The sequence below is a fragment of the Syngnathus acus genome, chromosome 17, assembly GCF_901709675.1.
Source record: "Syngnathus acus chromosome 17, fSynAcu1.2, whole genome shotgun sequence".
Classification (NCBI taxonomy): domain Eukaryota; kingdom Metazoa; phylum Chordata; class Actinopteri; order Syngnathiformes; family Syngnathidae; genus Syngnathus; species Syngnathus acus.
The window spans coordinates 4,456,504-4,471,542 of NC_051102.1; the positions used below are offsets into that span (position 1 = coordinate 4,456,504).

The window sequence follows — 15,039 nt, forward strand, 5'->3', positions numbered from 1 at the left end:
TAATGTTTCTCGTAACTGCATGGGAGTGCCATCCTATTTGTCACGTGAGAGCCCATGGCTAGTTGTCCGGCTCATGACTCCAGCGCATTGATTACAAATCGAGTAACGTCCCTTACTAATGTAACATTAGCCCCCGGTCAGGTCTCTTAAAATTGACTATCGTCAAATTTGTAGTTTATGTATTATATTACTAAGATAACAGGTGACGCTTATGCCCCTGACCGTAATTACATCATACTTATGTTTTTGTTTAGGGCCACAGATTAAGCGTGCAAAAAAAAAAAAAACCTCAGAACTTGCTGTCAAAATAATTCATTGAATAGCAAAATGTCTTCTCACGGAAAGAAAAAGTCATTTCAAGCCTTGCTATTCAGGCACACATGGACTGCTACTTACTCCTGTGTGCTATACTGTAATTTCCTCCCCCCTCTTCAGCATCAACATTCTAACCTTAGTAAACAAACTGGCTGACACCTCATTTTTCCTTTTTTGCACTCCTGCAATTTCAATCCTCTTTCCTGCTCTCTACACCACCTCCTCCTTATTGCTCCAATATATGCTTTCTGTGAAAGGAAACTGGTTACCAGCTGTTGAGAGCCACTCCAGCTGCCTCTCCCCCCTGCCTCTCTTCCATTGCTCCCTCCTCCTTTCTTTCTTGCTCCAGCTGCTCAGGGTCCCAGTAGCAGATGGGAAATCAGGCATCATGACACGAATAAATTATCTCCATACTTCAAAAAGTCACAGTGTGTGTTTTTTTTGCGAGTATCCGTGTCATTCGAGCAGAAGAGATTATGCCTCAGAGTGTTTAAATGTATATGGGGGGGAAAGAAAATTGTGACTATTGGTGTGTCTAAATATGTTCAGGAGTGTGTGTGTGCATCAGTAAATTTAACAAGTAAAACAAACTATAGCCCAGCTTGGATGTGCTTCACGTGGAGATGGGGGGAGGTGCAATCACTCCCAAGTCCACTTGCATCAGACGAAAGCTAATGCACATGTCACACCCAAGCGCTGCAAGGTCACACATCGCACTAAACACTGCACGCAAACACTTGCTGACACACGGAAATACAGCTAGAAAAAAATGGGGGCTGAGAGGGATAAGCAAGGAAAAACAGAAATAGAGATAGGGAAAGAGATATTTGGGTTAAACAGTGCTACCATGCTGCGTGTTTAAGAAAAACACCTCCAAAATAGGTTATGACAATAGCTAGCTAAGGCTAGAAGTGGGGCTTGATGAAGAGTATCTGCAAGGGCTTGGCCAGGCATAATCAGAAGATGTAACTCGGGTTTCCCTTTTCATGACCAGATGTGAAGCTGATGTGGATCCACTCCGCCATGGTGACAAACTATCCCACAATTGCTTTGACCGAGGAGGCTGAGCATGCTAATCGCTAAAGTGAAATGAGTTAGAAGCTATGAATAAAAAATACAAAAATTGTGTTACAATTAATGCGCATCATCGAAGCAATTTCGCACACCGATATTTATTTATGTCAACTTTATTGAAGAGTTTAATTCTTCTTTGTAATCCCATTTGATGCTTTTCACACTTTTGCTCGCCTCCTGCCTGACAGTGAAAATGCAAGCGTGAAAAACAAAATGCGCTGGACAGGTGAATTGAAAACAAGATTGTGGCCAAATGCACAAGTGATGCTGCGTCTGTTTGTGGTGCTGATTGGGCACGTGGGTGACAGAAGCGGAAAAATTATTGAATTATGTCATAGGGCATTTGCTTGACATCACTGATTCATTCATTTATATCCGTTTATTTCGCCCAAATCCACCCCCAATTTTTGCATTTAAACTCACACAAAAAATTAAGGGCATTAGAGAGCCATTTCCTAGAAGCTGTAGAGATAGGGCGAGTTAGATGGTTTGGCAGCTTGCTGACGCCATTCATAAGCGGGGGAGGGGTGAGATAGGCATGTTATATGTCAACTAGAGTGCTGCACGCAACAGCACGTGCACGTGATGTAGAATAAAGGTCAAAGAACAGTGCTGTGCCAGAGCTGTGACCTTGAGCAATTGACGAAAGCCCACGTGCATGTGTGTGTGTGTGTGTGTGTATGTGCATACGTATTTGTAATAACTATGCTTAGCGAACAGATGGAGCTTAGTCTAGGAGACACACCGTAATCACAACTGACTGCCTAGTCTGTGTGTGCAAACATGCTGTAGTGGTTGTGTGTTTTTCCAAACAAGTGCATCACAACAATCACTCATCAGTAAGTTATGTAGAACTGTAGTTCAGCAAACATGCACACACAATAAAAGGTTTCCACCACCAGACTCCATACATCCTATATCCCCGGGCACATCTCATTCCAGACCACAATGTGGTTTGTGTGGGCATCTGAGTGACTACGTGGATGGGAGACTGTGGGGCCTGCAGGCAGCTAGACTTGGGATGGTGCATGCGACGAGCAGAGGCGACAAGCGGCGTTCACCAGCCAAACTAGCATCTAGGTCAGGAGCGCTAGATAAATTGACTGTGACGACTTAAATGTCAACCACAAAACACAGGTCACAAAAGCTAGAGGTAGGGTGGGTGATGGTCTGGAGGAGTGGTAAGCAGAGTGAATGCAGAGGAAAAGGCGATTGGATCTAAGCACGTGAGCCCACAGGGCTGCCATTGTTTGTGAACGAGTCAGTGGAGAAAGGAGGCTTTGAGCTACGAAACAAGCTAATGGAGCAGACGGCACCACCAGCAGTAGCAATGATGCAAAAATCGTCATGAAAAACACCAATGTCACCATCTTGGATGCCATCTTGCTTGTTTTCCCCACGTACTTCCTCTTAAGGGGCCCTCATGGGCTTCTCTTCCCCCCCCGTCACCCTTTCGGTCTTAAACTATCTCCCTGAACATCTGGCTACATAACAATAATGAAAAGAAATAAATAAGACTGGGAAAGAGACCTGCAGAGGGAGCGGAAAGAGAGGAGACAGGGAGGAGGCAGAGACAGGAAGGGAGGTTTCCTCTAAAGAGGCGGGGGTGAAGTGGGAGCAAGGGGGAGGAGAGATTATGGTGGTGGCGCCTCTATACGTGCGTGGTAGCTTGTGCGTGCGTGTTGCAAAAATCTATTTCCCCACACACATCGAGGCACAACCACACATGGCCAAGAGCAGACACAAAAGACCAGAAACACAAAGTGACACCAGCATGACAACAACAAAAAAATACCCACAGAGCCTCACTGAACAGTGCCCAATGTACCGCTGTGTTCTCGTATGTCATGTACACACAAACACGGCAAACTTTCCTTGTACTCCAAACACAGAAATGACTCCACCCACACAAAAAACAAACATTCACATATAGTGCATACTTGCACGAGGCCCCAAAAAAAAAAAATCCAATGTTGCTCGTACAGGCACATACCAATGCAACTACAAAGCATTTTTTTGGTGGAGACTCACCTGTATATTAGGCACTTTCTGTGGGGTGGTGGGGGGTGAGGAAAGTGAGTGGGAGGCAGAAGGTGGCGGTGCCCAATGGTGGGTGGCCTGGTTGGGGGGAGGGGGCGTGCTCTGTAAAGGGTGGGGGGACAGGTGAGTGTGCTGCGTCTGAACATTTTGGTTGGGTGGCAATAAACCGTGGTTCATAGGCAGACTGACAGATGGACCCTGGAAACCGACAGGAGAAGGCTGCATGGGCTGGCCGCTTCTAGAGGCTTGTTGCTGGGAATGGAGGAGATGCGGATCTCCTTGGCTAACTGGTGCTTCAAGAGGCCCTGAACAGAGAGGCGGGACAATCAGTTACATCTAATCAGCATAATAATAATTTCGAAGTTTTATCATCAGAGTCATACGGAATGTAAAGTACCACTTTGTTTACCTTGTTGTGGCTGGAGCGGAGGCCGATTTGGGCCAATTTGGGGACAACGCTGTTGTCCCATACCAGAATACATCTGCCCTGCATTGGGGGTTATATTGTGGGTCTGCTGGTGTTGGTGTGGAGCAGACAATGACGTTTGGAGAGGTCTCTGAGGATGTGCGATAGAATTTGGTGGAGACTGCAGGGCCGTGTACCCTGTAACCTCTGTGGGAACTGCTAGTCCTGCACTAGGAGGCCTGACCTGTGGAGGAGGGGGGGTTGGGGTTCCCAAAACCCGCATGGGGGACATTGATGAGGGAGAAGGGTAGGATCCCTGAGCTGGGGGTGGAAGATGGGACTGGGGTTGATTTGGGGGCTGGGAGTGGATAAGGGGGTGCATAGGCTGGCCCTGTTGCCCTGTCGGCTGTGGTGGCAGTGGGACTGAATGTGTCTGGTGGGACGGCCCGGAGGGGTATCGCTGCCCCGGCTGCCCAGAGGCTGGGCCTGATCCCTGGTTAAACCTTTGGCCAAGCTGCCCAGGTCCCATAGCGGGGCTCGCGTTGCTACTGACAGTAGCATTTGCACCTTGGCCAATCCCAGAACCCATGGCACCATACTGGGCTTGATAACCAGGGTATTGTCCAGCCCCAAAACCGCCCATACCTTGCTGATGTTGATGAGGATGCGGAGGCTGTCGTGAGGGAGAATGTGGGAATCTAGGTGGGTGGCTCACATTGGGGTAACCTTGGCTTTGTGGCTGCGGGTGTCTCATTTGACCCCCCACCATTCCAACATGCCCCATGTAGTGAGACGGTTCTTGAGTCGATTGGTGAGCCATGCTCTGTTGTGGGTAATGTTGAGTTATGCGCGCTGCGTTGGGTGTGGGTTGTTGGCCTTGCATCCCGCCATAGTTGCTTTGAGACATTTGGAAGGCTCCTATCTGGTTGGGGCCACTCCCCGCTTGCGATGCTGCCTGCTGGTATGGTGATCTACTTTGATGCGGTTGCCCCCAAACACCAGCTCCACCCGCTCCGCCCCCAGTCTCACCTGGGTAACCGTGATGGGCGTTGCTTGAGTTAGCAGTATTATGGTAGTGGGAAGCCATGCCATTCATAGTTGCATTGACATTTGCTGGCCCCTGGCTAGGACCATTCTGTGACATCATTCTTCCTCCGGGAGCACCGGCCTGTTCATAGCCTGCGTAGGTGCTGTGGTCGTACATTTGGCCCAATTTAGGCTGTGCTGCTCCAGTACCAAGGACCATCCCCTGGTTGTATGCCCTGTTTCCCTGGTGTTCGTGGTTGAGGGGGGGATTCGTCTGCCGGGGTAGAGTGTTGGATTGGCCCGGCGTTGGCTGCTGAGGAAAACAGTCTCCTAAACCATCCAATCCATCTGAGAACAGCCCTGCATCATCCCCAAATAAACTCAACATCCCTGGGTCCGCCATGGCTGGGTGGGGGCCCACTGAAGGGATGTGTTAGTGCAGGAAAGCCCTTTGCAGCTCCTATCTTGCTACTCCATGGTCCTCTTTAAAGGGTCCTGACAAGAAATAGGGGAGGGGGGGGCACAATTTTAGGATAGGATAGCAATCGCTAATGGCGTAGAAAATGCCGAGCAGAAATATAATGCTATTTACAATTCTATACTTTACTATCCAAAAGCATCACCAACTCATGAATTAAAATAAAATTCCTAGCATATGGGAAATTGATTGAAATTTGTTTTTCATCATATTATTCACATTCAAAGCATGACATTCACACAACAATAAGGTTCCTAATCCGCCGTTATCACAAATCTAGTGGCAAAAAAAAAAAAAAGCGCTTAATCGGTTCCCTACATGACGTCATGATCAATGGGCGTACATGAATAGAGGTGAAACCAACCTAGTGGAGAAAAAATACAGGACCAGTAGCTTCACCTATTTGAACAGCAGCAGCTGTCATCCAGCCAGCAATAACAGGTAACCAAATGTCAAATATTTATACACACCCTGTAGCCTCAATAAACTGAAGTGAGTGGCGAGACAGTCCCTTTGTCCCGGTTGTAACATACTTTCTCTGTTGTGCAATATTTGTTCAACTTCAAGAAGAGTCTTCGTATTTCACTTTTTTTTTTACATAAAACTCTTAAAGTTCCTTAAGACTTTCAGTTTTTGGTCTGAGACTGTTAGAATTGTGAGGTGTAAGACCAGCATTTTGTTTTGTTTTTTTAAATAAAAAGTAGCACACCAACAGCTACAGCTACATTGAATTTTCAGCTTCATCCTAACATTTTTTTCTAAGCTTTTTTTTTATGTTGTCACATTTATTGCTATAACATCCTAATTCCTAATATTGGGCCAATCCTGCATCCCAAGCATCGATGTGTAATAGTCTTTATTAAGTTTTTTTTTTTTTTTAAATTCCCCTACCAAATTTATTTCAAACATGTACATTACAGATGAACGTAAATGAGCAAATCCTGTGGCATACCTAAATATAAGGGCTGCATAATATTTAAAAAAAAAAATATTGCGATATGGGCCGATAAGTTACTTACTCGGAATTGTATGCTTATCAAACAATCAGACAGAAACTTTAATGTGCACCTCCAACGAGGATTGGCTACTTCTTAAACGAATCAGAAGACACACAGACATATCATCAGCGTGAAGACAACAATTTGCCAATTTTGCAAACGCAAAGACATTCTTAATGAATCAGTATTCACGCCAACATGTCTACCAACAGGGCACTCCGCAGTTCCTGACAAACGATAGCCCCATTGTCTCTTGTTTGGTTATTGGTGCCCAATCAAAGAATACAATTGTACTTCAAGATTTTTATTCTGCCGAGATGGAATAAACTCATAAATTGCTTTATAGGTGGGTAGTGGTGGCGATACATTTGTAAATAAAAAGCATACTATACATTTTGATAAAAACAGTTTCCACTTGCACCAGAACCTGATTTTATTATTCCTCAAAATTTGGTAGGAATTTGTTCTGATAAATCTAGCCTGCTTAAACTCAACGGACAGTTCATGTATGCACTGCATTTCTGTAGCGATTAGCAAACAGCAGGTCGTTGCAGGCGTTGTCTGCGGAGTCACCAGTTTGGCAACTAAACTGCATGTGGCCTCCAGGCAGTACGACAGGAAATCTCTGCCATGTCAACAACACCGTGTTTCCTCTGAGACAGGAACAGACAAACAAAACAAAGTGCAAAAGACTACAGAAAACGCTCCATACGCAAAACCTAACTCGACGGACAAAGTCGTGAATTTCCTCTGGTGAACACGTGCGAGCACCCACCAATCTCCCATTACCACTTGGATTTAAGCCGCTATAATTTATACCTTTGTTCCCAAATGGAGAACATCAGGCAGTAACTGGCTAGCTGTGGGTGTAATTATGCTCAAGTGAGGGGATGCTGGCCTGTGTGCTTGAGGCTGGGATTTAAGACCCGGAAGGAAGGAAGAGAGAAAAGGAGGAGGCGATGGTGGGTGGGGGGAGTTCAAGAGAGCAGGAGAAGAGAAAAGCAGCGAGGCAGGGGGAAAATCTGGTTATTTTACACGCGGCTGCCTTGTTAATGGACAGTATGTGAGTGCGCTTCCAGTGTGTGTGTGTGTGGGGGGGGGGGGGGGGGGTATCAGGAAAGGGCTGTGTTTATCTAATCTGTTCCCTTACCATGAGGTAGGAAAAATCACTGGCCACCTCAGACTGATCCTAGAGGCAGACATAGATGCGTGCATGCCAGTGCGTGTAGGATGAAGTAGGTCAAGTAACCCCAGTGTATTAGTCAAGTTTGAAAAAAATGAGACTGACTTGGACATGAGCTCCACAGACAATCATCAGCTTCTCCTTCAGCCTTTTTTATATGGGAGTGGAGGTTCTTGCCTGCCTCATTTAAAGTTGGGGTTATGAGGTTAGACACTCAGTGTACCGTATTTTCCGCACTATAAGGCACACCTAAAAACCTCCAGTTTTCTCAAAAGCTGACAGTGCGCCTTATAATCAGGTGCGCCTTATATATGGACCAATATTGAGCCACTACAGAAGGTGTGTCCAAAGTACGGTACTCGACCGTTTCAGGATGCGCCACTAAAGTTCAAAACCTGAGTCTGAACAACACCAGCCATATGCAAAGCGGCAAGACTAACCGTTTAGGTGCGTCGCAGACCCTCACTGCGTGAATGCTACTGTAATTGTTTTTTATTAATTGCCAATCATCTGCAACTACTTTGTTTATTAATCACGGTTGTCTTCACATTGCTGTAGTGGTCATAGTGGTGTTCAGAAAAACCCAAATTGCATTTTGTCCGCCATTGCAATTCGGTGTGCAGCTGGGCTGGCTGGACAGTTAAGATTTCATTCCATATCCTTCAAGTAGTTGCATGAAGAAAAAGTGAAGATTGTGAACCCGCCTACCATTATTACTCTTACTGCCATCTATTTTATATCTTATTGACCTGCGCTTTAAGACCAAGGGGAGCGAAAGGCATGAAATATGTCCCCCTGAGATTTGTTAGTTCCTGTTCCAACTCCGCCTGCCTGCATGCCAAAAGCCAATTAACTCCCTGACTCATTTTAAGAGCACTGAAGTCCAAGCAAAGATTCTAAAATTCACTTTTGGGGCCTCCTCAACATGCATTCACATCTAATGTGATGTGGCCATGGTGGGCCTTGCCCCCATTGCCAGCTAACAGGATGTTGATTCATCGACATATTTTCCAGATAATGTACGACCGTGTCTTTCACTACGTTTTTTACCAAGATGCGTAGATGTGAATGAAAGGGATGAGGAAGAACAACAGGATGAGAAACATTAAAACTAGGCTAAATTAAAAGACATGCACGATTGTACACACATGGGCCAGGGATGTATTTGACATGTCTTGACGCAGAAATCACACAAGCACACGAAAGCTCTCAATGCCAGCCTCTTTTTTTCTAGGCACAGCACTCAGTCCAGAAGGTCTTCCCTGCAGGAGAAGGGATGGTGATTGTGGGGGATGGTGGTAGAGAGAGATGACAGAGACAGCAATGACACTCAGTTCTGAATGTCACAGTGGCGCTCAAGACCCCCTCACTAACCTTTTGGTTGGAAATGAGAGGGTGGACACCAGACCAAGATGGAGATATGATAATCATAAGAATGAGGGAAAGAAAAAGACATAAAAGAAAGCACATGGGCAGTGACAGAAGGACTGAGTGGGTGGGTGGATGTGCAGCGATAGATGACAGGATGAAAGTGATGGAGGAAAACAACCGCCCTGCTTTTCATCGCCGCCACAGGGGCAGTCAACCTCTACACATGGCCACAATAGACAAAATGGCCGCAAGTAAACAGAATGGCAAATAATTCCATGAAAGACAATTAGACTATTTTGCCGCCCATCAGTTATTAACGATCGTTAATTCTGCGGGGCCTTTTAAAATGCAGAATTTTTAAGATTATCAAATTAATCGACAATCATTTTTGGTAAATAATGAATCATAAAGAGACCTAGAATTGTCCAGATCCCAAGAATTTCACCCGCTCGCATTGTCAAAACGACATTCACGATGATTTTGCAAAAACCATACATATCGCCCAACCCTACCGCTAAGTTTATTTAAAGTGCATTGCAACAAGGTCGTAGCACAACAAACCTTTTTCAGCTTTTAGAACAGAAGCATCAAGCCAAGTGGTTGAAATGCCCAGCTTTATGAGGGGAACAAGACCGCAACAAGCAACTAACTCTTGCTAAAATGCAGCGTACGGTGGAGGAGTGAGGCAAAGAAGTGCCTATGACAAGAGGCACGATGGAGACCAAAGCAGTGCTATTTTTCAAATAAATAAATGAATTTGGAAAAAAATGAAGTTGTTTCACTGACAGCCATTATTTGATTCCCTCATTACAGTTTCACAAAAATAAATATTTATGTAGCCCTTCCTGAAAGCAGACTGTGTTAAATACTAAGCTTTTGCAAACATTTGATTTAGAAGTGCAATGATTAATAGTGCTGGGTGATAATTCGGTAACAAAATGCATCATTGTAGAAGTAATCGATAAATACAATATGCATTTAATAAAGTGTTTGATTGTGCTTGGTGTAGACAGCGAGCAGCCTCTCCACCTCGGAAAAAAAAACAATGACGACGACGCAACTACTGCTAACCACAAAAAAGCAACAGCTAAAATTAAACACTTTCAGAAGGCTACGTGGTGTACATGTGAAGGAGTTCCGTGTCAAACGTGCTACAACGGCAGTGTCATGAAACCATGTCAGAAACTTGGCACTGCAGTCAGATTCCAATCAGGCAGTTACAAGCATGTAAGGTATGAAAGAACTATGGCAAGAATGACCTAATGACCTAAATAAAGGGTTGGTCACCGGTAATGCGTATTAGTTGACTACGTTTACACTTTATGAACATTGAATGAAGGTTAATCCTTCATCAACGAATCTGCTTTGACGTAATGTCTTCAAGTATTTACAGTGCACTAATGGAGGAGCAACTTCACACATTTAACTGGATTACAATGTACACAAAAACAGTTAAACAGTTACAAAAATACTAAACTTATTTTTAAAAAAATTAATGAAGACAGAGAAATCAGATGAGTAAAAAAAAAATAGGAAAAAGCACTATGCAAAAGAAAACTATACTATAATGGCAAACATTTGTTTTGGTTCTTATGCACCCTTTATTTATCCAAAACTTTTGTTTTGCTTTGCTTTACAAATGGGTACGGCATGAGCCATCCCACACGGTGCTCAGTGGTACCAGGGCTCTAGTTAAGGCCAAAAAATCTTGGTCGACTTTCAGTTGTTCAAATTTTCAACCGTCCGATTAGTCGCTGGAGCAGGAAAAAGAGACAACAAAAATGGCATTAATTAATCGGCTGTGTGCTCCAAACCTTACTAGCCCTTATAACAATGCTAAACAATGACATTTGGAAACACAGTTGATGGGGCTAAATCAGACAAGATGAGAAAAGGCATTTAGCCGCATCGCTCTGCGTCGTTACCGCCTTTCGCTGGCGCAACGGTGCCCGCAGGCCGGTTGATTGGTAGCGCATATCAGCCCTGACAGGATCGTCAGGGTGTAATCTATCACTCGCAGAATGGTCAGGTCACCATTTTAATAATGACTGCCATTGAAATGTTGGGTAGGCCACTGGCACCTGTCAAACACAGTGATCTCTCAAAGTTCTCGATTGTGAATGATTTAAAGTCTTGAGTTTTATACTTCAATATTTAAGAAAAATATCTCTTTTATTTAATTATTCTTAACAATCAATCTTACAGCGTGTTTATGCTCCTCCCACACTCACAGTAATATGAATATTGGGGTGGGGGGGGCAGCTATAACATGGCGGTAGCCATTCCAGTGGACAGCTACTCCTTGCCGCTGTTTTCTCTCAAGCCCCAGGGATGCCGTGGGTGAGCCCGCCAGTGCTTCTCCATCCAGTACGCTCTCTCTCAACAGTGAGGCCATGACGCTTCATGACCCACCATGCCATGGAACCCACCCCCTCATCGGCATCCCCTCCTAGCCCATCCGCAGCGATGGAACTAGCTTCCCTGCAAACCTGTGGCAGCCCTTCAGGCAAGCGTGGCATTGCTTGTCTGAAATATTATGGCTCCATCTCACCACCACCCCACTTACATCTCATCTTGTCCCTTCCCTCTACAAATACGCTATCATAAGACCCAAGACGTTTCAAAATTCTCCATAAATTTTAAAGGTATGGCCACAAAAAGGGATGCATGACCCTAAAGACGGACCCCGACCTCCCTCGACGACAAGATACAGCAACAAGCAACATCGAAATGCAAAAAGAAAGGGGAAACACATACATGTAATATTAATTGCTTTTTATTGTAATGGTTAGATTAGCTGTTCAATACTTTGGTACTTATAAATTCTGAGATGTTGGTAAACGGTCGATACCGAGCATGCTTAAACGACGCCTAAGCAAAATAGTAAACACACTCTAAACAGTTTTCCTACATACTATGGTGAAAACAAAGAGTATTCATCATAAAATTTAGAAGTTGGCATTTATAGATTGTCAACAGGGTGTCAAGTGGGATGACAACATTAGGTAGGGGTGGCAGCTTTTACCCCTTGCCACCCTGTAAAACCAAGACAATCGTGACATTCGATTGAGAAAATATTCACAATTCCCAAATTGTTACTTTTCCATGTCTTCTCAATGTGACCAACGCCATTTTTATCCTGACTGCAAGGTCACCCAACACAACTTTGATGAGTAGCCATAACATATGCAAATAACAGGAGATGCTAAACTCTTTCTCAAAGTTTCTTTTTTAACTAAGACCCCCCCCCCCCCCCTTCTCCCCTCAAACAAACCAACGCAACCGTAGTTTAAAAGGGTCTCTACTCAAACCACAAGAAAAGACAAACGGGAGAAAGAGCAATGGTGGTGAACATCTGTTGTGTGTATGTGTGTGTGGTCGGGGCCTCTTATCTCTCCCTCTGTGGCCCGCTAAACATGACGAGCTGCCATCTTGGCTCACAGACACAAGGTAGTGAGTGGGGGTAGCGGCTCCAAGCTCGACGGCAGACAGGAGGCGGAAAAACAACCATGCGGCACAATTACAAGGACTGTATCAGACTATGAGAACATAAACTTTGGCGTCATATTTAATACCAGAGTTTGTTTCGGCGATACTTTTTTTTTTTTTTTTTAACGCGGAGGCAAAGTTACGCGAGCGCCACAGGGTGACCATTACGCAAGTTGAGCGATTACAGAACATAATGGAAAAGAGGGCACGATAGCACGAGCGGCACTCGAAATAAAACAACGCTCCTCCAACTTGCCGAACAAAATGTGCCAATGCAAAGTAGTCGAAAGAGTTACTCCAACAGCCGAGGAGCACTGGGGGTGTTCGGCAGGTGTTTGGAGCCGCAGTTTACTCCCGATCATGTCGAGTAACAAGTGTAACTCAACTGTAGTGATCGCCAAACTTGGTCGACGGGTGGAATTTGACAACATAATAAAAGTTGTTCACCGCGTCAGACAAATAACTAAAAGCAACATTAAAATCGGAATACGTGGTTCGTTTAACTTACCCAAAGTAAATGCGATGGTTAAATTAACTTTACTCGGCCTAGAGCGAAGCATCCTCTGATAACCGCCCCGAGCAGGTTAGTCACTAGCTCGGGGGCTAATAAGTACACAATGAAGATGAGGGCTGGCTAACACGCTAGCTGAACTTGTGTGTCCTAGCACTGGGCTAACCTCCAGCGGCTAGCGAGGCTAATTAGCCTATCAGTGGCGTTTCGCACGTCGTTCCCAATAGAGGAGTGAGCGCCATTTGGGGCTTTTATTTACGCACAAAAACTGTTCAGTGCGCACTTTGACGACTAACAACACTAGTTTATATGTTTCACGTATTATTAACGCCGTTTAAATTGGTCAAACGTGAGAGAAAACAACGCGAACGACGCGGTTAATGTAGATGACCGCCTGGCCTCACAATTCCCCCTCCTGTCCTCTGTCCCTCCCGTCCAATAAAACTAGCGACTACTACGGGCACTTCACGATGTCCCCGTCTTCCGCAAAGGTGAATTCGATGAAAATTGAAGTAGTGTGAGCCAAACTTTACTTAAATGTGTTAATGGAAGCCAGTTTGGCATTTATCGGTGGTGTTTTGTCCGCCGGGAAGCTCCCTGGGAGATTGGCTCATTCAGTCGGCCAGTGACTCACCTCTACGCTCGAACCACCTCGTGTCTCCTGAAAGCTCAACACAATTAGCTAACTATGCTAACACCCACACTTCTCTACTAACTCAAGTACAATTTTCACAATGAAAAAAAACTCAACAAGTCGGAGAAAAACTGATACAGAACAAGAGCGGTTCGCTGTGGCGTCCCGGCGAAAAAAGCTTTCCACTTTCCAAGTAACTATCGGAAAGTGGCTTGTGTGCGTGTGTATGTGTGCGAGTGTGCGATTAGCGGGTGCCAAAGCTAAACTTGCTATTGTTAGCATGTCGGCATGGCTGATACGCAGACCTTCAATGACTTTCTACCTAGATGAGAAATAACCCTGGGAGAGAATATACTCGTCGCCCGAATTCTACAATTTCCCGCGAGTTATCCCGGAATACAACATCAATCTTCCCCACACTCAGCGAGTGCGATTGCGTTCAAAAGTACCGAAAACTTGCCATTCACCAAATGAAAACGCTCCTAATACACGAATACTGGTTTCACATTAACTACTACATTGAGTGCCAATGATGCTCTAAATATTTTCATTACAAGTGTGAATTTAAAATCATCTTACCAAACAAGCTTGGTCACTTCAGGCTCCTTTTTCTTTTCTTTTCTTTTTTATTTTAAATCAAATCAACTCCTCGTTAGTGGCGTTAGTATCTCCGTTTGCTCGGGGGAAAAAAAATCACCGTGGTCCTTTCTGGCTTTCAATAAACAAAATGAGGGGGGAAAAAGTTGAATTTGAATGTTTACCATGAAATGTATCTCCGGTGGGTCTCGCTTCAGCGACCTCGCCGACAAGTGCGCGATGCGCTTCTCTCCTTTGTGTTAATTTCACTCAAATCGAGTTTAATCCGATCGATCCCTCGGCTGGTCGGTCGCGTTCCCGAGTCCTCCCCTCCAGACACTCGCTCACCTTCCTCGGCCGGGGGGTGCGCGCTCCCGAGGATCTCTCATACAGATAAACAGTCAGCGTGCGCGGTCACTGACCCCGTCGTGCCCGTGTGACGCACTGTGAGATTCGTTCAGTGGTGGCAAACCCAAATACGTGCACGTTGTTTTATTTTAATTATACGCACAAAAACAAGGTTGAAGCCACTTGCACCCTCCCCAAGTTAACAATTAGCCACCACCAAGAGAACTGTGTGTTGAATGGAACATGTGAATGAATGTAGAAATCTTTACAAAATAAAACCAATTTGCGCCAAAAGGTTTTTAGGATCACAGTTTCGTCACTGTATAAATTAAATGAACATTCATTCATCACAGTCAAATTATGAAACTTAATCTTGGGTCAATTGGTCAAATTAACTGACCCATTTTTGATTCAACCTGTCTATGGTCTTAATTTTGTCTTTATATTATGCGAAAAATGTTGGGGGGGTTTTGGATAGTGGTTCACTCACCTTAATTGTTAATAATTATTTTAAAATGTAATTTTTAAGTAATTATTGACAACCAATCCAGGGTGTTATAGACTGCCTCCTACGTTCCAAAAATGCATAT

General features: G+C 44.7%; 1 protein-coding gene across 5 annotated transcripts in view; it reads right to left on the minus strand.

Moving 5' to 3' along the window:
* The window catches only part of chd7 (chromodomain helicase DNA binding protein 7), a 42,990-nt gene extending 28,456 nt beyond the window's left edge, over nt 1-14,534 (minus strand). Inside the window, exons 1-4 of one of the 5 annotated variants that reach the window (XM_037275207.1) lie at nt 14,105-14,533; nt 3,839-5,356; nt 3,619-3,734; nt 3,421-3,531 (exon numbers count right to left, since the gene is read on the minus strand). In XM_037275207.1, the coding sequence (XP_037131102.1) occupies nt 3,421-3,531; nt 3,619-3,734; nt 3,839-5,264 (1,653 nt within the window). In that variant the 5' untranslated portion in view covers nt 5,265-5,356; nt 14,105-14,533. Of the gene's footprint in view, nt 1-3,420; nt 3,735-3,838; nt 5,357-12,888; nt 14,071-14,104 lie in introns of those variants that run through there. The other 4 variants (XM_037275206.1, XM_037275204.1, XM_037275203.1 and 1 more) reach the window with 4 other exon arrangements.
* Between the last annotated feature and the right edge of the window lie 505 nt (nt 14,535-15,039).